At 35.8% G+C, this 25,079-nt stretch overlaps 1 protein-coding gene across 14 annotated transcripts in view; it reads left to right on the forward strand.

Moving 5' to 3' along the window:
- LOC120413290 (protein lap4) overlaps nucleotides 1-25,079 on the forward strand; it is a 126,717-nt gene that overhangs the window by 73,657 nt on the left and 27,981 nt on the right. For 9 of the 14 annotated variants that reach the window (XM_039574033.2, XM_039574032.2, XM_039574031.2 and 6 more), the window contains 9 exons: nucleotides 3,610-3,740; nucleotides 4,002-4,337; nucleotides 8,394-8,669; nucleotides 9,662-9,772; nucleotides 12,035-12,214; nucleotides 12,636-12,665; nucleotides 13,390-13,756; nucleotides 13,819-14,129; nucleotides 17,518-17,688. In XM_039574033.2, the coding sequence (XP_039429967.1) occupies nucleotides 3,610-3,740; nucleotides 4,002-4,337; nucleotides 8,394-8,669; nucleotides 9,662-9,772; nucleotides 12,035-12,214; nucleotides 12,636-12,665; nucleotides 13,390-13,756; nucleotides 13,819-14,129; nucleotides 17,518-17,688 (1,913 nt within the window). The remainder of the gene's footprint in view (nucleotides 1-3,609; nucleotides 3,741-4,001; nucleotides 4,338-8,393; nucleotides 8,670-9,661; nucleotides 9,773-12,034; nucleotides 12,215-12,635; nucleotides 12,666-13,389; nucleotides 13,757-13,818; nucleotides 14,130-17,517; nucleotides 17,689-25,079) is intronic. The other 5 variants (XM_039574036.2, XM_039574038.2, XM_039574039.2 and 2 more) reach the window with 5 other exon arrangements.

Here is a 25,079-nt window from a genome sequence, read left to right on the forward strand (position 1 = left end):
CGGTAAGCCAGCGTCCGACCACAACTCGTATCGTCCAATCAGCTTGCTGTCGTGTCTACGCAAGCTGCTGGAGAAGATGATCCTCGACCGCCTCGAACCATGGATGGAACGAGAGCACTTGCTGTCAGACACGCAGTATGGCTTCCGGAGAGGCAAGGGAACAAGCGACTGTCTAGCGTTGCTGGCCACAGGGATCGACATAGCCCGTGGTAAGAAACAGCAAATGGCTTCTGTCTTTCTAGACATCAAGGGTGCATTCGATTCAGTCTCCATCGATGTGTTGGGAGTAAAGCTGCGGCGGAGCGGTCTCAATCCGACGATGTGCAACTTCCTCATCAACCTGTTGTCAGAAAAACACATGCACTTTGTGCAAGGTGATCTGGCAATCACCCGGATAAGTTACATGGGTTTGGCACAAGGCTCACGCCTTAGCCCATCCATGTATAACTTCTACGTCAGCGATATCGATGATTGCTTGACCGGAGACTGCACCCTTATACAGTACGCAGATGACGCAGTGGTTTCAATCGCTGCCAAGAAGGAAGTCGATCTGCTAGAACCCTTGCAAGATACCCTGAACAACTTGGCCCATTGGGCAGTTGAAAAGGGTATTGAATTCTCTCCGGCGAAGACGGAACTGGTCGTTTTTACGGGGAAGCATGAACCGCCGCAGCTCAATCTTTCTCTGTCGGGAAAGACTATCGAGCAGTCGGACCACTTCATGTACATGGGTACCATCTTCGATCAAAAGGGAACATGGGGGAAGCACATTAACTACCTGAAGCAAAAGTGCCTGCAAAGAACTAATTTTCTGCGCAGCGTCTCTGGCAACCGGTGGGGTGCTCATCCTTCTGACCTGCTTCGACTGTACAAGACAACGATACTCTCGGTGCTGGAATATGGCAGTTTCTGCTTCCAGTCAGCTGCGAAATCACGCTTGTTGGTTCTCCAGCGGATACAGTACCGAAGTCTTCGCATTGTCTTGGGATGCATGCACTCAACTCACAACATGACCCTCGAGGTCTTGGCGGGAGTATTGCCTCTGCGAACTCGTTACTACGAACTGTCTTACCGGTTCCTGATCCGGTGTGATTACAGGAATAAACTGGTAATTGACAACTTTGAAACGTTGCTGAACCTTCACGTTGAGTCTCGGCGCATGCTTCTATATTATGACTTTATGTCATCGTGGGAGTGGAGCCCGAGCACAGCGGTACAGCGCACGCCTCCGTTAACCAGCAGCACCCTGATTGGCTTCGACACGTCCATGAAAGCCGATACTCGCGGTATCCCAAACCATCTTCTGCGGGGAGTTGTACCGTCGATCTTCGCATCTAAGTACAACCATGTTCCTCCAAACAACAGATTCTTCACCGATGGCTCCAAGCTTGACGGCTGTACGGGCTTCGGTGTTTATCATGAATCTTATCAGCTGTTCTTTAAGCTGAAGGACCCGAGTTCGGTTTATGTCGCAGAGTTAGCCGCGGTTTACTGCGCACTGCGAATCATCGAGACCATGCCACCTGACCACTACTTCATCTTCACCGATAGCTTTAGCTCTGTTGAGGCTATCCGGTCTCTGAAGCCGACCAGGGAGTCTACGTTTTTCCTCACGGAAATACGTAAGACTTTAAACAACCTGGCGGCTCAGTCCTTCAGCATCACGGTGGTATGGGTCCGCGCTCATTGCTCGATTCCGGGTAATGAGAAAGCGGACTTGCTCGCCAAGAAGGGTGCTGAGAGTGGAGACATTTTTGAAAGGCCAATTAGCCTACAAGAATGCTACGGTTTCCCGAGGCAGCGTGCGCTTCTGGATTGGCAAACACAATGGGACGGCGACACCAAAGGACGTTGGATGTATTCCATACGACCTAAGGTGCAAAGAAAAGCCTGGTTCAAGGGAATGGACTTGACGCGTGGATTCATCAGAACGATGTCCCGCCTTATGTCGAACCATTACTCGTCCAAGGCTCATCTGTACCGTATCAACATGAGTGATACGAACCTTTGCGACTGTGGGCAGGGTTATCAGGACATCGACCATCTCGTATGGGCGTGTCCAGATCACCAGGCTCACAGAATTAAGTTGAAAGATACTCTCAGGGCCCGAGGAAGACCACCAGAAATCCCGATGCGAGACGCGTTATCTCAACTTGACCTTGATGTTCTCTATCCGATCTATCAGTTCCTCTCAGATTCCAAAATATCCATTTAGTTTTCTTCCAGTTAGTTTTCCTTCAGTTAGTTTTCCTTCTGTTAGTATAACTCGCCTTCGCACAAAGCCGTCGTTTCTGGATTGCACCGGAAGCAAAGCAAGAACGCCCCAGCAGCTGGACACCGAGTTGCGGCTGAGGACAAAACGCAAAGGCCAGCAGAGCCAACCAAGACCCCTACACAATCCCCCTTCCCTTCCCACGCCTTGTCTTTAACATCAATCCCTTCCCTACTAACCCCGAGTAGGCCGCGGGTAATCGGCTCCCCTCCCACTAACATTTACACACAAGATCCTCTGTAATTATTAAGCCAAATGTAATTACAAAAGCCGACTCGGTCCTAACCAGGTCCCAGTACCAAAAAGGACCTAATAAAAATAATTTTATGAAAAAAAAAAAAAAAAAATTGAGTTTTTTTTTGTGGAGCGATTTTTTTTGAAACTAGAAGTTTTCTGGTACGTTATGAGGTACTAGATTTGACGACTTCGACGAGGTTTGGCTGTTTAATCGATTTAGCTCAAAGAACGGGATTAATATTCTTTTTTTCAATTTTAGATAGATTTAGGAAAAAGTGTAAAGATGCCTTTATGTTGAAAATTGCAGTACAAGTTTAAAACAAATTTTTCTGCATCACTTTAATCGAATTATCTCAAAGTACAGTTTGGAATTAGGAAAATCTTTGCCGGTTTGAATTTTGAAAACATCAAATAACAGTTCGAAGTATTTAAATTTGCGGGAGTAAAGTACTAGATTAACTACAAAAAATGATCATTCTTTTGATAAATTTCAAAGTACGGTTTGGACAAAAAAAATTATTCAGAATAATTTTTAGATTACAAATCTAGGTTACTTACGTTTGCGAGAGTGAAGTACTAGATTTAACAAAAAAAAACTGATTATCTCAAAGAACATATTTGGGGTCTGTTTTTTTAATAAGATTTTTGCTAAACTAGTCTATTTCTAATCTCAAAGTACAGGTTTGGCCTTAGACTCAAAATTTAGACAGTTATGGAATACTCTGGATTATGGGAGTGAAGTTCTAGATTAAAACAGGACTTTTTTTGTATGTTTTGCATAATTTTGAAAAGTACTTTTAGAAAGCGAACTCAATACTTACAGAAAGCTGCCGACATTTCATGGAGATTTATATGGACGAACAAATGCATGGTGCAAAAATTCTTCTTTGGTCATAAGGAAGCCACCCTGAAAGTTTTAGCCAAATCAGATAATACCATGATATAAATTTCAGGTATTGTTAAAAAATTGCGCTTATTCTATTTCGAAAGTAAAAATATAGTTTTTTTGGAAAAATATTCCTGTACTGCATTTAAATTTCTTTTTGATCATTCTAATCCGGAATAATTCCTATCATAATTGATTTTGGTACTCTCCGCAGCTTACACCGGTTACCGCCGCTCCATCGAAGACCCAGCCGACCTCAACAATCCTGTGGCCGATGTGGCCAAACCAGCCGCCACCACCACCACCATCCAGGAACCGCTCACCACCCAGACCACCGTACACAAGGTAAATGGGACCTCCAAAGGTCCGTCACCACCACCACCACAACCACCAACTTCCCTTCTCGGTACCGCATTCGGTGGCGGTAGTCAATCTAGTACTTCACCCACCATCACCACCACCACCACAATCTCACCTTCATCAACATCTTCATCAACGCAATCGACACCATCGCAAACAACTTCATCGTCCTCCTCACCATCGTCACAGCAAACGCAATTGTTGAGTTCATTTGCACAGCAATCATCATCACATTTATCACGACAGCAAAATGCGAACTCGACGGCGGCGGCGACGACGTTTATCGGTCAACAACTTCAGCAACAACAGCCGCAGCAACCTCCATTACCTGCCCCACGAACAGTATTATCGCAAACGTCTGTAAATAACAGCAATGGTAGTAGTTCTAACAACAACAACAACATCGTCATGACCAGCAGCAACACAAACGGTAGTAGTAGCACACAAGCACCACACAACCACAACAACAACAACATCATCAACAACAATCAGTCGTCGGCGGCAGAGCCCGCAATCAACGGTACAAGCAATACAAGTAGTAGTTTGGTAGCGAAGGGAGCGCCAACGAATGACGACGCGCAGGTGAGGATTTTTGTGTGTGCTTTTAATCTGTTTTTTTTTTGTTTGTGCGTTTCGCCTTTTGTTTCCTTGTTCTAGTACTACGGTTTATTTTTAGTTTTATTTTTGCACGATGCAAGTTTTTTTTCTTCTCAAAGTTCAATAACCTTTCAGCTCTCATGTTTATTAACTTTCATGTGTTTTTTTAGCGTGCTCGAAATGAGTTGAATTTTTGTGACGCGGCGAAAGTTGTTGCAAACTAGACGTTTTCTGGGACGTTGTGGGGTACTAGATTTTATGACTCAAACACGACGGTTTTATCGATGAGGCTCAAAATTCAGTTCGGATTTTTTTAAATTTTCGGTTGAATTTGGAAACAAAAGTTCAGATAACTTCAATTTGTAAAAGTGAAGTACTAGATTAAACTAATTACTCAACATCACTGATCGATTATTCTCAAAGTATAGTTTGGAATTAGAAAAAATAAACTTTGCCAGTACAACCTTCATTTTTTTTAAATAATAATCCAAAGCATCCGAATTTGTGGGGTGACTACAAGATTAAATACAACAACGATCATTCCTCTTCTTTTGAAAAATCTCAAAGGGCGATTTAGATATTTTTTAATTTGAGATAATTAAAGATTTTTTTTAAACAAATCTAGGTCACTCAAACTTGCTAGAGTGAAGTACTAGATTTGATAACAAATTAAGTATCTCAAAGGCTTGGGTCCTAATTTGTTTGAGAATTGCTTGTGTTTTTGGGAGTGAAGTACTAGATTACATAAAAAACTGAGAACTATATTATTCATTAATATCAAAGTACAAATTTAGCCTTAGATTTACCAAAATTTTAGACAGTTTTTGGATAAAAAATAGAATAAATTGAAGTACTAGATTAGATTAAAAACTGAGAGCGAGTTGTGGCGCTATAACCACGGCAAATAGTGTCCAGGGCATTCGTGGAAATACAATGTCCCATCCCAGAGGGTCCCGGAGTACCAAACCTTCTTAGCATGGTGCTCCCAACGAATACAACCAAAATCTCGGAGCGTATGGTGGTGTGTCCCCACGCTTCTTCCTCCCCTGTCGATTCAGAATTGTGTTGTTGTTCGAACACTCCGTGCTCAAACTCAACCCAATTACGAGTCATCTCTGCGATACGGCTTTACGCAGTAGGCCTGGCCGCTTTAACGTTTGTGATGTTTCAATACATTCTAATGCAATGGCGCACTACAAATGTTAATAAATGACAAGAAGAGTGCTAGGCGTCATCTAACCTAAGGCACTCTCCAGGATCCCTTCGAAAGATTGGCTGCGCTAGGGTCTGATTAGATTAGATTAGATTAGCACTAGATTAGATTAAAAACTGAGCATCACTTGTTGAATAATCTCAAGGTAAGGTTTGGCATAAGAAATTATCAAAATTTTAGATCGATTTATAATCAAATCTTGACTACTTGTATTTCGTTATAAGTACTAAATAAAATCAAAAACTGGGGATGATTTATTCATTAATCTCAAAGTTCAGGTTTGGCCTTAGACTTATCAAAATTTTAGACAGTTTGTTGGTAAAAAATCTGGCATATTCGGGAATGAAGTACTAGATTAAACGAAAAATCTCAAAATACGCTTTGGCCTATAATTTTATCATAATTTTAAGTCGATTTTTAATTAAAATCAAAATTACTCAAATTTCATGAGTGAAGTACTAGATTAAATTGAAAACTGAGGATAACTTATTTATCAATCTCAAAGTACTGTGTCTCCTTGGGACTTTCAAAATTTTAGACAGTTTTAGGATAAAAATCTGGCATATTCGGGAGTGAAGTACTAGATTAAATGAAAAATTAAGCATCATCTGTTCAAAAATATCAAAGTACGGTTTGGACTAATTTTAAGTCGATTTGTAATTATAATCTAAATCGCTTATATTTCTTGAGTGAAGTACTAGATTAAATGAAAAACTTAAGATCACTTATTTATTATTCTGATAGTACAGGTTTGGCCTTAGACTTATCAAAATTTTAGGCAGCTTTGAATTAAAAATCTGGAATACTCTGGATTACGGGAGTGAAGTACTAGATTAGATCAAATACTGAGTATCACTTGTTGAATAATTTCAAAGTACTATTTGGCCTAAGTTTTTATCTTGATGGATTTTTGATTAAAAGCTAGATTTCTTGAATTTCGTGTATGAAGTACTAGATTGAAATAATAAGTCAGAATACTTTTTTTATCAATCTCAAAGTGAAGCTTGGGCTTCTTTTTTTTGTACAAGATCTATTTTGAAAAAAAATCCAGATCAATCAAAAATAAAAATTTTAAATCGATTTTTATTTGAAGTCTAAATTACCCAAATTTCGTGAGTGAAGTACCAGATTAAATTTAAAACTGATGATCACTTATTTATTATATTAATCTGAAGTACAGGTTTGACCTTAGACTTATCACAATTATAGACAGTTTTTGGATAATAATCTGGACTAGTCTGGATTTTGGGAGTGAAGTACTAGATTATATCAAATACTGAGCATCACTTGTTGAATAATGTCAAAGTAGGATTTGGTCTATGTTTTTATCAAAATTTATGATGGATTTTTGATTAAAAGCTAGATTTCTTGAATTTTGTGTATGAAGTACTAGATTAAAATAATAAGTCAGCATACCTTTTTTAATGAATCTCAAAGTAAAGCTGGGCATTATTTTTTGTTCAAGATCTATTTTGAAAATAACATCGAGATCATTCAAGAATCAAAATTTTAAATCGATTTTTAATTAAAATCAAAATTACTAAAAATTCTTGAGTGAAGCACTAGATTAAATTTAAATCGGAGGAACACTTGTTAATTAATCTAAAAGTACAGGAATTCAAAATCTGGAATATTCTGGATTTCGGAAGTGAAGTACTAGATTAGATCAAATACTGAGCATCACTTGTTGAATAATGTCAAAGTACGATTTGGTCTAAGATTTTATCAAAATTTTAGATGAATTTGGGATTAAAATGTAGATTACTTGAATTTCGTGCGTGAAGTACTAGATTAAAATAATAATTCGGCATGACTTTTTGTTATTAATCTCAAAGTGAAGCACGGGTTTTATTTTTTTATTCAAGATCTTTTTTGAAAAAAAAACCAGATCACATGATAGCTTTCTTGAATTTGTGTGAGTGTAGTACTAGATTATATCGTTTATCTCTAGCATTTCAAGCTGTATTTATTTATTATTTAAACAAAATAAACAGTTTATTTACTACTTTTATTTAAATTAAAAAAATACTAAATTCTAGTACATCATCTATTCATTAGATTCTTAAAAAAAAGCAATTAGAACTTTCGGAGGTGAATTACTAGATCAATTTATTTATGAATCTTATACATGATATTTTATAAATGTTTTACGTTTTTGCTGTTTTTACGTTTTTGTTACTAAAGAAATGTATGGGATTTGCTTTTTCAAATTAATTTTTCATGGCGGTAAAAATTGTTGACACATCAAATTTGAAGCAAATTTAATCTAGTACTTCAACTCCATATGTTTGAATTCTAATACTCATAAAAGAATTCAAAAAACGAGAAAAACGAAATAATAATTGGCTATCTGTTTAGTGATCCTTTGTTTACTAAGACTTTAAATAAATTCTAGTACTTCATTTTTTGAAAGGCATAAAATTTTAAAATTATTTTAGAAATTATAATAGAATTATTATAAAAACTTAAAGAAATCTGGTACAAAAAATAATCTAGTACTGCACTGACTAGTTCTAATGATTACAAATACACAACCAAGGTTTTGGACAGAAATGATCAACCTCTACAACCCAACAGAAAACGTCTAGTACTACAATTTGTACTAATCTACCTGCTGTCGAAGCATTTTTTCATTGTGTCCTTTCTCTTTTTTTCTTCCCTCTTGAATCCTTTTCGTAAATACGCTACCATCACGTGTTTTTTGTGAATGTTGTCCCCGTTCCCCAAATGTTCCCAAAACCAAACCCCAACTATTGGCTTTCTCCCGTGCCACCACAAAAACACACCCACACAAACGAACCGAAAAAAAAAACATTCGCGCGGTTCAGGTTGCGGCCCGGCCCATGACGAGCGCCGACTTTCAGGCGATGATCCCGTCGCACTTTATCAGCGGTGGCCGCCACGGCCAGGTGCAGGTAGAGGCCGGTGAGCACGGCCCCTCGGTCACCGTGACCGTCCAGAAGGCCGTCCCGGACGTGCCGATGTTGCCGCCGGCGCCCACCGAACTCGGCACCGTCACCGAAACCATCACCAAGTCGACCTTCACTGAGACGGTAATGACCCGGGTTACTGACAATCGGTTATTGGAACCACTAATCAGTGAGGTGAATACCCAAGACACAAACCTTGATTATTTTCGTTTTTTTATTTGTTTTTTTTTACTGAGAAGATATTCTCGTTTTTTTGTTGTTTTCTTTTTTATCACTTTTCACGAGACATTTTGCTTTAACTTATTCTATCATTCACTTTTTCAAACTAGATTACGTTTCAAATCAGAACAAAACTGTTTTGTTAGCACTTTATTTTCCACCTAGTTGTGTCACATCGATAGCTTACTAAATGTTTCACGGGTCACAGATTGTTTTTTTAGATTTGCAAAACTCACTCTCACTCCTGGTGTTTGGTCTCTCCTCTCCCTTATTCTATCAAATTGCTTTGAAATGGTATCTCAATCAGTTCGGGTTAAAATCACTTCAAGCATCGAAAAAGGTTCGTGTCCTGGATGAAATCGCATGCAAGTTTAGAGGCGAGCAGTGGCGCCATCTGTGAACGAGTAGCCGCTACATGATGGAAAACATGGAAATATTTTCAATTTCGAGCTCGGATCGAAAAACAACAACCAACTAACACGACACAACACACTTTCCTGCGATCCAACCGTGTAGATAACACCCCTCAAAATACCCACTACAAGCTGTGTGTTGTACTATTTTCGTTTGATTAAATAGTTTATTTTAGCTAGAAGCACATTTTGTTAATTAAACCAGCGCGGCACTTTTGTTACTCTATGTTTGTGTTTGTATTTCAGCTCGAAAAAAATAATTACCACCACACGTTGTAAGCTAATCGCACACTGTCAATCTCACACCACTAGCCCGTTGTTTTGCCTTAACCAAAGTGTGTGTGTGTTTAGTTTGCACCCCTGCACACTGCGTAGCTTCTCTCATAGCATTTCGTTCATTTGATTTTATTTTTTCCCTTGTTTAGTTTCCCCCCTCTCTACCCACCTTTTTTTTAAACTAAGCAATCGCTCATCGAAACGAAGACTAACTGTTAATTGAACTTACCCTCCCTTTTCCGGCGTCGTCGTTTGCAGGAAGTGGTGCTGCCCAAGGATCAGGGTTCGCTCGGTTTCAGCATCATCGGTGGCACGGACCACTCGTGCACGCCATTCGGGGCCCACGAGCCCGGTATCTTCATCTCACATGTAAGTTTAAAGTTATGGGAAAAAACGGCGAGAAAAAATAGTACTGCAATATTTTTTCTTAATTATTATCTAGTTACGAAAGTTGAATCTAGTACTTCAAAATATTTTATTGACTTGTTTATCAAAATATCAATTTAATCGTAATTATGAAAAAAAACCTTGCCACAAAATAGTTGATTTTGGAAAATTCATTAAATTTGAAGTAATAGAATATATCATAAAAGATAGAAATCTGAAAAATGCTACACATTAAAATAAATTTTCTCAAATTTCTCTAAACACCAATCGTTTTATTTTCAAAATAACCACGAAAATCTAGTACTCCTTAGGCTGGTACAAATATTTTTAAAAGTTTTTGTCACCCCCCCCCCCCCCCCTTCAAAATTGGCCCGAAAAATCAGGGGGCAAAAAAAATATTTTTACAATAAACTTCAAAATGTCAATGAAAATTCAAGTGCAACCAGCTGAAATCAAATTAAAATACATTCTTCTGCGTTTAAAATCATTTTTAGCATGTTTGGGTTTATTAAAAATCTTAAGATTTTTTGAAAATTTTCAATGCAAATTCTTTTTTTCGATACAATTTTTGTTTTTGTCAGATCTTAGATTTTTTGAAAACTAATGATTGCAAAACAACTGAACTAGTGTAAAATGCATTTTAAAACACTTTTTTCATTTAAATGTGAAGACTATGGCTTGTTATTTAAATTTTTTTTGACCTCGGCCAGGGCCGAGGGACAAAAACTTTTTTAAATATTTGCATCGGCCTTAGTACATTTTTGAAAAAGTTATGATCTAGCGAAAAACAATCTCAAACTAGTTTCAATTAATCTCTTACAACAAGTCATGACAAACTTTCATCCAGCTCGTAGTACCAGATTTCATCTTTGAAGTTATCTGAAGGATGCTAAAAATTGAAAGAAAGTTGCTCAAATTTATTCATTCAAAGAAGTGATACAATTTCAAAATAGTCAGGAAAAATGTAGTACTAGATTATAGAAAATAAAATGGCATGAAATTATTCTAGATGGTTTTTAATTATCTAGTAAAACAAATAATTACTTGAGTAATAGAAATATCGTGAAAATTTCTTTCAATTTAAATGATTTTCTTGTTTTCGACATTTATCTAATGCGATCTTAAGGATTATAAACACACTAAATAAAGTTTTCCAAATGTATACACTCCAGTAATTTTATTCAAAAAAATATTAATATCATCATCATCATCATTTTGTGAACCTCATCTAGTACCACAGTATTTTTTAATCTAGAATAGGTTAAACAGATCTAAGAAAACAATAAAAATTAATTATAAGAATCATCAATTTCGTTGATTTTTTTTCAGTTGTTTCATACGATATAAGAATCATAAATCAGGAACTGCGTAGTACTAGATTTTTCTTCCCAGTTGTGAACTTGAAAATGGCTAGATATTAAAAGTAAATAACTCAAATTAAGAAAAACACAAACTTGTATCTTCAATTTATTAAATTTGTGAAAATCTAGTACTACAGCAATTTTGTTGAATTTTGATAAGCAAAAAAGCAACAAAACCATATAATTCCGTTTATATAATTCAATTTGACAAATAATTTGATCAAATCTAGTACTACAAATATTCGAGTTAATTTATAAATCATAGACAACTGAATTCTACCAAAACAAGTTCAATTTAAGTCTAACAAACATGATATTTATTCATTAAAAAAAATAGAAAGAAATTATTGCTTTAATTTGCAAAATGTCAAAAAAATGTTTTTTTACAAATGTTGTACAATTTTTGCAATAAGACATTCCGAGATCACAAAGTTGGGCATGAAGTACTACATCATTTTTTTTTTATAATTTATATTGAAATATTCCATATTTTGGTAATTAATTTATTTAAAAAAAATGTAAGAGTAATCATGAAAATATTCAGCAATAGATTTAGAAATCTTTAAATCTAGTACTTCACCTCCATTTATTTCAATATTGAGTTTTCTGAGAATTCTAAAAAATATTGAAATAGCCTAACGTAAGCTTTTTGACGCAGATTATAAAATTGAATCGCTCTTTTGAGATTTCTTACACAAAAAAAACAAAACTGTAGTACTAGATTTAACAAAAATAACACAAGATTTTAAACAAATTTTTGCAAACCTATGTTGCTATATATTTTAGAAATTGAAGTACTAGATTAAACATTTATAACCACAGCAAAAATGAATTACTATAATCTAGTACTGCAATTGACGCAATTTTCACCACCAACTTCCAGATCGTCCCCGGTGGCATCGCGGCGCTGTCCGGCAAGCTGCGCATGGGCGACCGCATCCTCAAGGTGAACGGCACGGACGTGACGGGCGCCACGCACCAGGAAGCGGTGATGGAGCTGCTGCGGCCGTGCGACGAGATCCGGCTGACCGTTCAGCACGATCCGCTGCCTGCCGGATTCCAGGTAGGACTTTTCGAGCCTTTTGTTGATTGTAGTTTTGCCCCCTCAACCTCACACTGCTCCCTAGCATAACTTTTAGGGAATGAAGTACTAGAGCCACTTCTAGAGGAGATAAAACACACGCAACAAATTCCGCCGCTCTGGCAACACTGCGCTTAGTATTGCACCAACAAAAATCCCCGAGAAAAACAACACACTAGTCGAGACACAAACCACATTCACACACACTGAAGCAAATCCCCACCCTAGTTCTCGTCACTAGTTTTTCGCTAGGTTAGTTTTGAACCGTGTGAGCTGCTTTTACATTGCGAACAAAAATCGCCGTTTTCTTTTTCTCCATTTGTCTCACCAACTCTCGACAAAAAAAAAAACCACCACAATCACTCTCAAATCAAAAACCCCCTTCACCATCACCATTCGCCAGAATTGCGAAATAGTTTGCTTGCAAACGGAGGTATGTAACCGGTCCACGCTCCCTTTGACCCTGTCGGCTAGAAGAAGAAAAAAAATCACGCTCAAGGTGGTTTCCGTTTTTCAGTTAGTCAAGACGCACACCTTTTCATTTTTGACAGCTACCTTAAGGTGGTATTCCACTACGGGAAACTTTCAAAAACGCAAAGGTTTGTGTCTTGAATATCTGAGACATCAACCACCTTGAGCCCAACACTGACTGTCATTGTTGTTATTGTTGTTTGTTGCTCTCTATCTTTCTGAAGAGTTGCCCTATTTCCATCGTAGATCCCCCCCCCCCCCTCACCCCATTTAGAGTCCCCTTCAGAATAGAACTGTCACACGCACACTTGAGCAGTTTTCGAGAAGCGTGTTGTACACCTTTTAGTGACCACTTTCAGTTCAATGTCTGGTCTAGTGTGTGTCAGAGTAGAACTCCTGGTGTAATGTTGGTTTCTTGTAATTTTCATGAAAGTTTTTTTTAAATTTATTTCGTGATTTTTTGTTACAATTGTATTTTTTTAAACCATGGTTTTGAATTTTAAAAAGTTTGTTTTTATTTGTGTTTTGCCTATCTGATAAAAACAAGATTAAATTCTTTAATTTCGTTAACATAGCAAATCTATAACTTATTGTGACGTCATTTGTTGACAACCCCACTGTTCACCATTGTTCATGGCCTTCTACACTAGCAGAGACTCAAACCCTAACATTCCCTACCACCACAGGAAGTGCGAATCGTCAAGCAGGAGGGCGAACGGCTCGGCATGCACATCAAGGGCGGCCTCAACGGGCAGCGCGGTAACCCGCTGGACGCCGCCGACGAGGGCGTGTTCATCTCGAAGATCAACAGCTCGGGGGCGGCCAAGCGGGACGGCCGGTTACGCGTCGGCCAGCGCATCCTCGAGGTCAACGGGTGCAGCCTGCTCGGGGCCACGCACCAGGAGGCGGTCAACTCGCTGCGCGCGTCCGGAAACGCGCTCCACCTGGTGGTGTGCAAGGGCTACGAGAAGAGCGATCTGATCCACCAGTCGATCGGCGGTGCCGGCGGAATGACCGCCGGAATAAGCAATAACGGGCACAGCACGCGGATAGGTGGGTGTCTTGGCTAAAATCATTTATTAAAGAACTTAACCTCAACTCAACGAATTTCTTAGGATCCCGTGCCTCGGAAACCGGTTCCGAGCTGAGCCAGAGCGTGTCCAGCCTGGACCGAGAGGACTCGATCGTCGAGATGTCCCACCAGCGCAAGATCAGCGTGGATCGCGTCCCGGAGGAGGAACCGATGCCCGTGGTGGCGGCAGTTGCCGCCGCCGCTCCGGTAGTACCAGCCAAGCCGACAGTGGTACCAGAACCGGTCACGACGACGGTGGCCGCGGCGCCTTCGCAGGCTCTGAGTCGCGTAACGCCCGTTTCCGGTGACTCGCAGGCGCTGGTGGCCGCGAGGGAGAAGAGTACACCGGAAAAGGTAAGTTTCGAAGCGGTTCTGAAGAATTCGAAACAATTCTGAACAATTTTGAATGCAATTCTGAACAGTTATAAACCATGCGATACAATTCTAAACAATTTCCAGTGCATAACTGATCAATTCTAAGCAATTTTGATCATGTCTCAACAATTCTAAGCAACTCTTAACAACTTTCAGTGTAATGCTGATCGATTTTAAGCAAGTTTGTACATTTCTAAACAATTCTGAGCAATTCCAAACAATTTTAATGCAATGCTGAAAATTTCTAAACAAATCTGAACAATTTGAAGCTATTCTCAACAATTCTTTAAAAAAATCAATACAATGCTGAACAATTCTGAGCAAGTCTCAACATTTCGAAATTTTTTTAGAGAATTCTAAACATTTCTCAACCGTTTTCATTGTATTGCTGAACATTTCCAGGCAAGTCAGAACATTTTGGAACAATTATAAGCACTTTTAAACAATTTTAAACATTTCTTAACAATTCTATGCAATTTCAAACAATTTTCAATGCAGTGCAGAATATTTGTAAGCAAGTATGAACAATTTAAAGCAATTCTAAACTGTTCTAAATAATATCAATACAATGCTGAACTAAGCAAGTCTGAACATTTTTGAACAATGTGAAATTGAATTTTTAAACAATTCTAGGCGTTCCTTAACAATTTTAACCAATTCTAAGCAATTTCAAATAGTTTTCAATGCACTTTTGAACATTTCTAAACAAGTCTGGGCAATTTGAAGCAATTCTAAACGATTCTTTAAAAAAATGCAATGCTGAGCTATTTCTCTAAAATTTGAGAGAATTCTAAACAATTCTCTACAGTTTTCATTGTATTGCTGAACATTTCTAGGCAAGTCTTAACATTTTAGAACAACTCTAAGCATTTCTTAACAATTTCAATTTAAAAAATGTTCAATGCAAAGAAGAACATTTCTAAGCATGTCTGAACAGTTTAATGCAATTCTAAACTGTTCTAAATATTATCAATCCAATGCTGAACAATTTTATGCAAGTCTGAACAATTCTGAACAATTTGAAATTGAACGATTCTAAGCATTTTAAAACAATTCTAAGCGTTTAAGCAATTTCATATAATGTTCAGTGCACTTTTGAACATTTCTAAGCAAGTCTGGGCAATTTGAAGCAATTCTAAAAAAAATATTTAAAAAATGCAATGCTGAAAAATTTAACTCTTTCGGGCCTGATGGGCCTGATATGACCCAAAAATCATTTTTTTTTAAATAGCCTATAATTTTTGTATGGTCCTCAAGATCATTTTCCTATCATCAACTAAAAAAATATTATTTTTTTTGTAAATTCAGGCTTGAAAGGGTTAAAGCAAGTCTGAAAATTTCTGAACAATTTGATGCAATTCTAAACAATTCTCATCATTTTTATTTTATTTTAATGCAGAACAATTCTATGCAAGTCTGAACATTTCAGAACAATTCTAAGTATTTCTAAACCAATTTTCCAACCATTTGAAGAAAATTGCAATACCATGCCGAAATGAAATGTAATTAAATCAAACAATTCTTAGCAATTTTAGACAATTGTGGGCATTTCTAATGCCATCCAATGAAATTTTGAGCAATTTAACACAATTCTGAGCATTTCTAAATGCAATAAGATCCTATTTTAAGCCTTACTTTCCAATTCTAATCAATTGTTTACCATTTTGAGCATTCGTTAACAAAATTGTAAGCAGTTATATGGCAACAGCAATGCAGTTTTGAGCAATTTTCAACAACTCTATCAATTCGAAACAAATCTAAACATGTTTGAACGAATCTTGGCATTTCAAACATTTCTAAGCATTCCAAAATACAATTCAATCTAATTTCAAACCTGAATTTGCCATCCCAATTTTTTCTTATAAAATTTGAGCGATTCTAAACAATTTAAAACAATTCTAAGCATAATAAATGCAAATAAATGAAGTTGAAGAGGAATTCTAAACAATTCTAAACAGTTCGTAGCAATTCTACAGCAATTCTAAGCATTTCTAAATGCAATTCGAGCCAATTTTGAGCTTTTCTGTACAAACCTTATCACTTCTAAGCAATTTCAAGCAATTCTAAACAATTTAAAGCATTCATAAATGATATTAAATTTTAAGCAATTCAGAACAATTTTTCTGCTCTCCCTTAATCGATTGAAATTTGCTGTATTTATTTCATCCAATGATTGTATTTGAATTATTTTTTAGCTGTAGGTATTTCCAAAATTCTGCATTTGTCATTAGTTAAGCAAATTGTATTATGATAACTACATCAAATAAACATGAATTGAATTGAATTGAAAATTATTCTCAGCATTTCTAAATGAAATTCGATCCGATTCAATCAAATCTTCACAATTTTTAGAAATTCTAATTAACTCTAAGCATTTATAAACGTAATTCGGTTCATTTTGAGCTTTTCTTGACAATCTCAATGAATCCTTAACAATTTCAATCAATTTTTAACAATTTGTCTCGTGTAGAAATACTATTCGATCTAATTTTTAGCTGTTCTTTTTCATACCAATCAATTCTGAACAATTCTAAGCATTTATAACAGCAATTCAATGCAGTTTTGAGACATTCTAAACAACGGTTATTAATTTCAAACATTTCTAAACATTTTCAATCAATTCTAGTCAATTTTACACAAGTTCTAAGAAGTTCTTGAACATACTAAGCATCACCATTCTATAAGCAATTTGATTCAATTTTGTGCTTTTCTTTGCATTTTTTTTCAATTCTTAACAATTTTAAGCCATTCTAAACATTTATAAATGCAATTTTATGCAGTTTTAGCCAATTCTAATCTTTTTCCCAAAATTCTAGATAATTCTTAACATTTCTAAATGCAATTCAATGCAGTTTGAGTGATTCGTAGCAATTCTTAACAATTTTAAACATTTCTAACCAATTCTTAATGCAATTACTTGATTAATTCTGAATAATTATAAGCATTTATAAATGCAATTCAATGCAGTTTTAAGCAATTGTGAGCAAAGTTTATCAACTTGAAACAATTCTTAACATTTCTAAACAATTCTAAGCATTTACAAGGTTAATATAATTAATTAATTCGGAGCATTTCTATTTGCAATTCGATCCAATTTTGAAAATTTACAATCTTTACTATCCGATAAATTGTTTGCAGTTTTGAGCAACAATAAACATTTATTAATGTAATTGATTGTAGTCTTCAGCAGTTCTAAACAATTCCAAACATTTTAAATAAATTCTTGGTAATTCTAAACATTAAAAAAAATGCAGTTAACTGGAGTTTTCAGCGTTTCGAAGCAATTCTAAACAATTCGAAGCAATTTTAAACAATTCTAAGCAATGCAAATTACGCCATTTTTAACCTACCGCATCGCCCCCGCCAGGTCCTGGACATTGTCCGCGCCGCCGAATCGCTGGCCCTGGGTGGAAGCGCCCTCGTCGAGAACGGTCCGCCCAAATCCCCGACGGAACCGGCCGCGGCCGAACCGCTCCAGAAAACGACCACGATCGTGATGTCCAAGCACACGCTGGACACGCACCAATCGACGCCACAGGTGAGTGTGTGACCTTAACCTCAAACTTATTGTTTTTCGCGCGTTCAAACATCGCCCCCCAACACGCTTCCCTGGTTCTGTAACCCGCGTGTGTTTGTGTTGTTTTAAAAAACCTCCTCTCTATTGTTTGCTAATCGGCATAGGCGTCGCTAACGCGGTAGGCCACGACAAAAAAAAACAAAATGGCCGCCATGGTTTTGATTTCGTTGTTTACGTTTACGCCATTTTTGTCCCAACGCTTTTGTTTACGTTACGCTGTCAACGGCGCGATTAACAAACTAATTTGACGTTTAGAGCGCTACAAATGTGCGGCTCGGCGCCGCAAGCGCCGCCAAACGTCAACCACTTACGTTTTTCATTTTGCCGAAACGCTTCGTAACCTGTGTTTGTTTTTTTTTCTAATATTTTGATTTTTTTTTTCAAAAGAAAACCCTAAATTTTAACCAGTTTCAGCGTTTTTTTGTGTGGGATTTTTCTCCGTGCCAACCACTAACCGAGTGCGCGAAACCCTACAACAGTTTTGACCCGTTATTTCTCTCTCTCTTTTTTCTCTCCCCTTTTTTTCCAATTTCTCTCGCTCTCTCTCTCGTCTTTGACACGGTGTTCTCTCGTTGTTCGCTCGCTCTCGCTCTCCGGTTTTTGCAACGTGTCGCGTCGCGTCGCAACAAAAACAAAACAATTTGACAGTTACAGACATCGACGGCAAATCTTCCATAACACTAGCCGTAGGACAAACAGAAGACTGAGATATTATTGTAGCTAATTGTAACACTACTACCGCGAAAAACAAAAAATCTGGAACTTACCAATACTACTACTACTATTGCCGATGCCGCGCAAACTATTGCCACACTATATTTGTAAGCGTGGAAGCTAAGTGAGGCTCAAAATATGCGGTGTTGAACGCCGCGGAGAAGGAATTTCTTCAGATTTGTTGTTGTTAGACAAAAGAAATCGTAAAAAACGTAAACAAAGATGGTAGTTAGAACTATGAGACAGCATCCACCTATTTTTCTGGCTCTTGTCAAATATCAATCCGACATTTCTCGTTAATTTGTGACAACCAAAGGTTTCGTTTCAAATCAAAACAAACAAAAACAATCTACACATCCACCCATAGAGAAAAAAATCACTCAAACTCAACTTTCTTGGAAAAAATCACCTGATAAAACAAGCGCTGCCAAAAGTATATACATGTATTATATTCTCTACCTGTCACGTGCATTTTGCACGTGACGCCTCTGTCTTCTCTCTATATATACTCGATTAGTAGTTAGGAAACACGTCACTCAAACTCATTACATTATTGCTGCGTCATTGTTAGGTAGCTGCGACAGTTAGACTCGGTTTGTCACCGAAGGTGACTGTTATTTTGTCGCGTGACCGTCGTTTGACAGTCACGTGATAAATTTTTCGTCATGCGACAAGCGATTTTTGTCACGTCACTGTTCTTTTATTGCGTGACCGTCATTTGACTGTCACGTGACAAATTCGCCGTCATGCGACAAGCGATTTTTGTCACGTCACTGTTCTTTTGTCGCGTGACCGTCATTTGACTGTCATGTGACAAATTCGCCGTCATGCGACAAGCGATTTTTGACAGGAAACGTTCGAAATATTTTCGCACCGTCGCACAACTTGCTTTGTTTACTACTCAAACTGAATCGGCTGCCGGTTGTGACAGAATGCAAAAAAAATCAACAAAAAATCAAATGCTGTGTTATTAGAAAAAAAAGAAAGAAAGAAACAATTGTCGGCGTCAATTTCTCTATTGTTCCTCTCTCGATTAGCTCTCGAAAGTGCTTCTGTGTTTCTGTGATTTCGAGTTTGGTTACGCCCTCTCACTAATACCACTCAACAAAAGAAAAAAGGTAAACAAACCATAACCTCACCGGACGCCGCCGCCGCGTGACGACAAATGAAGAAAAATCAATACATTGGAAATATTCCCGCCCTTTAAACGATAATAAAGTAACATTTAACAAATACAAACAAAACATAAACAAACACACACACAGACAGCCACAAAAAGACGATGGTGAGATTTTTTATATGTAGCCAAAGTAGAATTGAGAATGAATTATTAAACAAAAGAGAGAAAGCAAACAAATGCAGTGTTAGTGTGAAAAGTATATCATTATAAAATAGTAAAATTTTCTCAAACATTCACATTCACAAAATGAAACCAACACGTTGGACCAAAACAGTTTTATATACTCACTCACACAAGCAAAGCAAAGCCGCACGCCCTCACTCACCCCATACTCACTGAGACAGACAAGATGGCGACGGTCAAAATGGCCGCCCAGCTGTCACTTTTCATATTCATACAAAAAAAGATGTTCGTACTAAAATAGTTAGCGCAAAAGTTGCATCTCTGTGAGACGTCATGTTGTGAAAGCGTTTGTTATTGTTTCGCGCGATTGACGCAAAACATTGTGAGGGGGGAAAAGCGGGAATGTAAACAAAAACATGTTATCAATCTGTCACTGGATGTCGCCATTTTGGATTTCGTTGCACCACTTTTCACGCGCACGTTGAACTAAAAATCAAAACCAGTGTTGCCAACGCATTTCAGAGACTTTATTTACGTTATTTTTGCGCCAAACTCTCGGTTTGCCAAAAAACAGTTTATCTTTTAGCGTTTGTAAACATTTATCGGTAAACAAAACAAAAGGTAGAAAGAGCTCTAGCTAGTGTATTTATACGATATTTAAACTCTGTCTGTCGCCTTTACAAAGTAAACAAAACGTAAGGAAAATGTGTCAATCCGTCTCTCTCACCTATTCACGCGCACACTGTCACAAATCCATCTCTACAATCTAAGCAACTCACGCGCGGACACAAACTCGCACAAATTACTCTCACTCACACACTGATTTAAAATTTGACACACCTGTCACACAAACGAGAGCCCAAAACTTCCCGCTGTCAAAGCGTGGCGCAACAGTTTTTCTACATGTCTACACACTGGGAAAAATCCGTTTGTGCAAATCATCCGTATCTCTCTACAAAAAAGGAAACCCAAACAAAACAAAACTTTTTCATATATATACATGTTTAGCTAAGGGGGTAAACAAACAAAGCAAAACAAAACAAAATGGAACTGTTAGGTGTTATGTAAGTGAAGAATGCAAACCAAAAAAAAAAAACAAATCATTGTCGTATTGAAAAGCAAATAAAAACAAACAAATCGAGTTACTACTATACAAAAAACGTAGTGAAATGAAAACAAGTTAGGACAAAATATTTACGTTTTCGTCAAAACACCTTCGATTGTGTCTTTCAAGGGCGCGCGCGCACGTTTTTTCTACTACTCTGTTGTCGAACGCAATCTTTATACCATGCAAAGTATTATTTAGCTGCACTGAAACAAAGCTGCTGTTGAGATTCATACGTTTAATTGTTTAGAATTGCGATTTAGTCGCTAGTTGGACTATTTTTTTCCGCGTCAAACGTTAGTTTAGTGAGAAAGGGATAGAAAATTTTCTACTTTTGATCAACTTGTTATGAAACCAGAAAAAAATACGGGACAATGGTAGTAAAATGCGACTTTTTTTCAAAATTATTCGGGAGATTCCTAAAAGAAAAAAAAAGAGTCGAAACAATGAGAAAAATTTAAGAAGTAATTGTTGAATTAAAGAGGAAAAGTAAAAGTATATTGGAAGCAAAGGTGTTTTATTCTTCTTACTTTTTTATTCGCTTACCTACGAAATATCTCAGTCTTCTGTTACATTTAACAAATTTTAACAAACATATTTAAGGAAAAGCCACCGTTTGGAAAGCGTCGCGAAGTGTGAAATCGGTAATTATTGTAATTTTTTTAAATACGAGTTTTTTTTTTACCACATTTTATGAACAATCTAGCCGTTTCTTGTGTATTCAAACGAGTTTGGCCTAATTTTTATCTCGGCTTTTTTTTCTTGATCTACTACTAATAAGACAGCATGAATTCAACGGTTTTGATTTTGGTTTTGCTTTTTCCCAAACAAAAAAAAAAACTTTTTTTATAATTTTAATTGCTTTATAATTGACCTAAATATTTTGATGTATAAATTGTATCAAAGTTTTCATTTCATGACATTATTTCCGATAATTTCTACGCCCAAAATTAATTATGAGGATGATTGTCATCGTTATCGATAACTTGCCCCTAACATAGAAAATAATAATCATTTGAAAAGCTGTAATTTTCTGAATTTATTTATATAGGTTCAAAACAAATAAATTTTTTAGAATTTCCTAAAGTTCTACTTATTTTAAAACTTTAAAAAAAATTAAACTTGAGAAAAGATTAAAGATAAAATTAAACAAAATCTGAAAAAATGATTTCTAAAAAACAATTTCTTATATCGCTAATTTTTTTTAATGATTTTTGTAATTGCTCCCTTTCTTCTTAAAAAAAAAGTAAATTCATTGAATGACCTCATATTCATAGAATTTTCTTAATTATTGAATCCAAATAAATGCTTAATTTTCTGATATTTTTTTTAAATATTTTTTTATATTTTTATAATTTCCCAACATTTCAAAAAAAATATTTCAAATAAAAAAAATTAAAATTCTTTAAATATCAAAATTAAAAAATTTATTGTTTTTTTGAGTTTTGTTGCCTTTTTGATTTATAGTATTTAAATTCGAATATCTAAAATTTAAAATACATTTAATTTGAAGTTTTCTCAAATTTCTGTCATTTCCAAAATTTAAACAACTTGGAAACTAATTCTTTAATTTTTAAAATTTTCTAACATCAAGTATTTTTTTTTAATTTTTAAAATACTATTAATTTATATTTTTTTTCAAATTTGCTAAATGTGGAAAAATACGTAAATTTTCTTAATTTTTATTATTTCAAAATATTTGTAAACCTTCAAAATCAACAAATTTCAAAACATTGATCTTGCAATGCTCTAAAATTTTAAAAAATTTCAAAAAAACGTTAATTAATCCACCATTAGATGGTTGGTGAATTCCTCACATTTAGAGTGTAATGCTCGGTAATATCTGAGATCCGGCCTCCACAAAGTTCATAAATAACACTTAAGTGCTTCTAACTTTTGATAGGGTTGTCAGATCTTCAATCTACTGAACTCGTTGGGAAGGTCTTTTGATTACCTATCCAACGACAAGTCGCATGATAGATTCGGGCAAGGTTTTTGTCAAAATATCTTAGATAGGCCCCCAAAAAGTTCATAAATAACACTTAAGTGCTCATAACTTTTGATAGGGTTGTCAGATTTTCAATCTTTTGAACACGTTGAAAAGGTCTTTCGAATACCTTTCTAAAAAAGTATAACATGACGAGGTTTCTTACAAAAACCACCCTTTTTACAATCTTCCAAATTTTTGTTAAAATCGTTTTTTTAGCATAACTTTTGAAGTACTTAACTAAACTTTTTCATTTTCAATGGCGACTTATGGGACCCCAAGATGGATCAAATGAGACCAAAACGGTCCAAATCGGGTCAGCCAGTGCCGAGATAACAAGTGCAATTCTTTTTTGATCAACATCCCACCACACACACAGACATTTGCTATAAATTTGATTCTGAATCGATATGTATACATGAAGGTGGGTCTTGGAGGCCAAATTAAGAATTTCGTTTTTCGAGTAATTTTATAGCCTTTCCTCAGTAAGGTGAGGAAGGCAAAACATATTTTTGAAAAAAAAAACTTAAACGAGTTTCTAAATTACTAATTAATTGAAACGATTTATTCTTTCCTTTTTTTACTTAAAAAAATCTAAATTTATGTTATAATCTCATATTTATAGAATCTTTTTAAATTTAGAATTTATAGAAATTTCTAAATTAATGACGCTTTGAAACATTTTTTTAAATTTTTCATCATTAAAAAAAAGCATCTTCTATTTTTTATTAAATGACTTTTCAAATTATTTTAATTTCAAATTATAAAAATTTATAACCCGTTAATTTAAAAAAACTTCTGTAAAATTGTGTTTGAGTTTTCATACTTTTTTGGTTTTCAATATTCAATACTCAAACCTTTTATAAAAAATTTGTAAATTTGGAACAATACGTAAATTTCCCATAAATTTAATATATTTTTTCACAAAAAAAAATACATATTCTAACCTTTTTTAGAAAATTTGTGAATTTGGAAAAAATCGTTATTTTTTTAAAAGTGTTTTCACAATATTTAACATTCTTAAATGGTCACAATCAACAATCTATAATGTTTTAGCATCTCTTTTTTTAATTTTTTTTTTCTCAGAAAACATTGAAGTTTTAAAAATGTCACAAAATTCTTGAGTTAACTTCTTAGTATTCCTTTGTTAATATTTTAGGATCTCTATTAGATCCTAATTTGAAAATTTAAAATAATTCTTTTGTAAAATTTCATCTTATTTAATAACAAAAATACAGTTTAGACTGGATTACTCAAAGACCTTAGAATCGGAATCGAACCAAGTTTTTTTTTTTTCATTTTCTTGTTTTTGGTCGAGCTCAAATAGGCTCAAAAATGCTTCAGAATGATTTAAAAAATTTCAATTTAAAATTGTCGTTTAAAAAATGTTTTGAAATTGCTGCAAAACTCTAATTCCGTGTAATTTTTTTCTTGATTCGTTTATTACAAACATCGAATACTTAAAGTTTCGGATAATAGAGGTTGGACTGTAATTTTATGTATGCAGGCTGACGCTTGTACAAACAAATCCAGGCAAACTGACAAACTGTCAAAAAGTTCGAGTTTGTTTGTTTGTTTGCCGTAGTGTAATAGCTACTTTATGATTTTTTTTTATTCTTTTTCATGTTGAAAACTGAATCAAATTGAACCTTTTTTTCTAGTTTTAAGTTGTTTCTATATTTTTTTATTCATGTAAATACGTCAACTGGTTATAATGTTTACTAAAGTAAAGGAGTTGCAAAAACTTCGTCTGATTGGATTGTTGTCTATTCGGCTATTAATTTCTGATTGCTTTGCCAAGTATTTATTTTCGCGTAAATCTGTTAATTGTATTTTCGTACAATTTTTTGTTTACCTCTCTCTCTCTGTCTCATTATTTTTTGTGTCAACTGTGTATAACTAAACAAGATTTATGTGTATAACATTTTGTGACGTTTCGTGTAATATCACTTTGTGCTCATTCATCATCATCATCGTCATCATGTTTTTACCATCGCGACGTTTGTGATAATACTGTATCTTCGTGTTGTGGGTCGGTAAAATCCGGAAAGAGGAAGGCAGTGGTTCCTGTGTTGTTGTTTTTAAGTTCCAACTCCTCACTAATCATCCCGTTTGCGTCATCTCCGTCATCAACATTTGTCATCATCCCAAATACAAGTGTAGTACTAGAGCGGCTCGCTCCGTTTGAAAATGATTTGATTTTCTCTTCTTTTCCTTCCTTTTTTCCCCCTACTCCATGCGCT

Source organism: Culex pipiens, chromosome 1 (genome assembly GCF_016801865.2).
Source record: "Culex pipiens pallens isolate TS chromosome 1, TS_CPP_V2, whole genome shotgun sequence".
NCBI classification, from domain to species: Eukaryota; Metazoa; Arthropoda; class Insecta; order Diptera; family Culicidae; genus Culex; species Culex pipiens.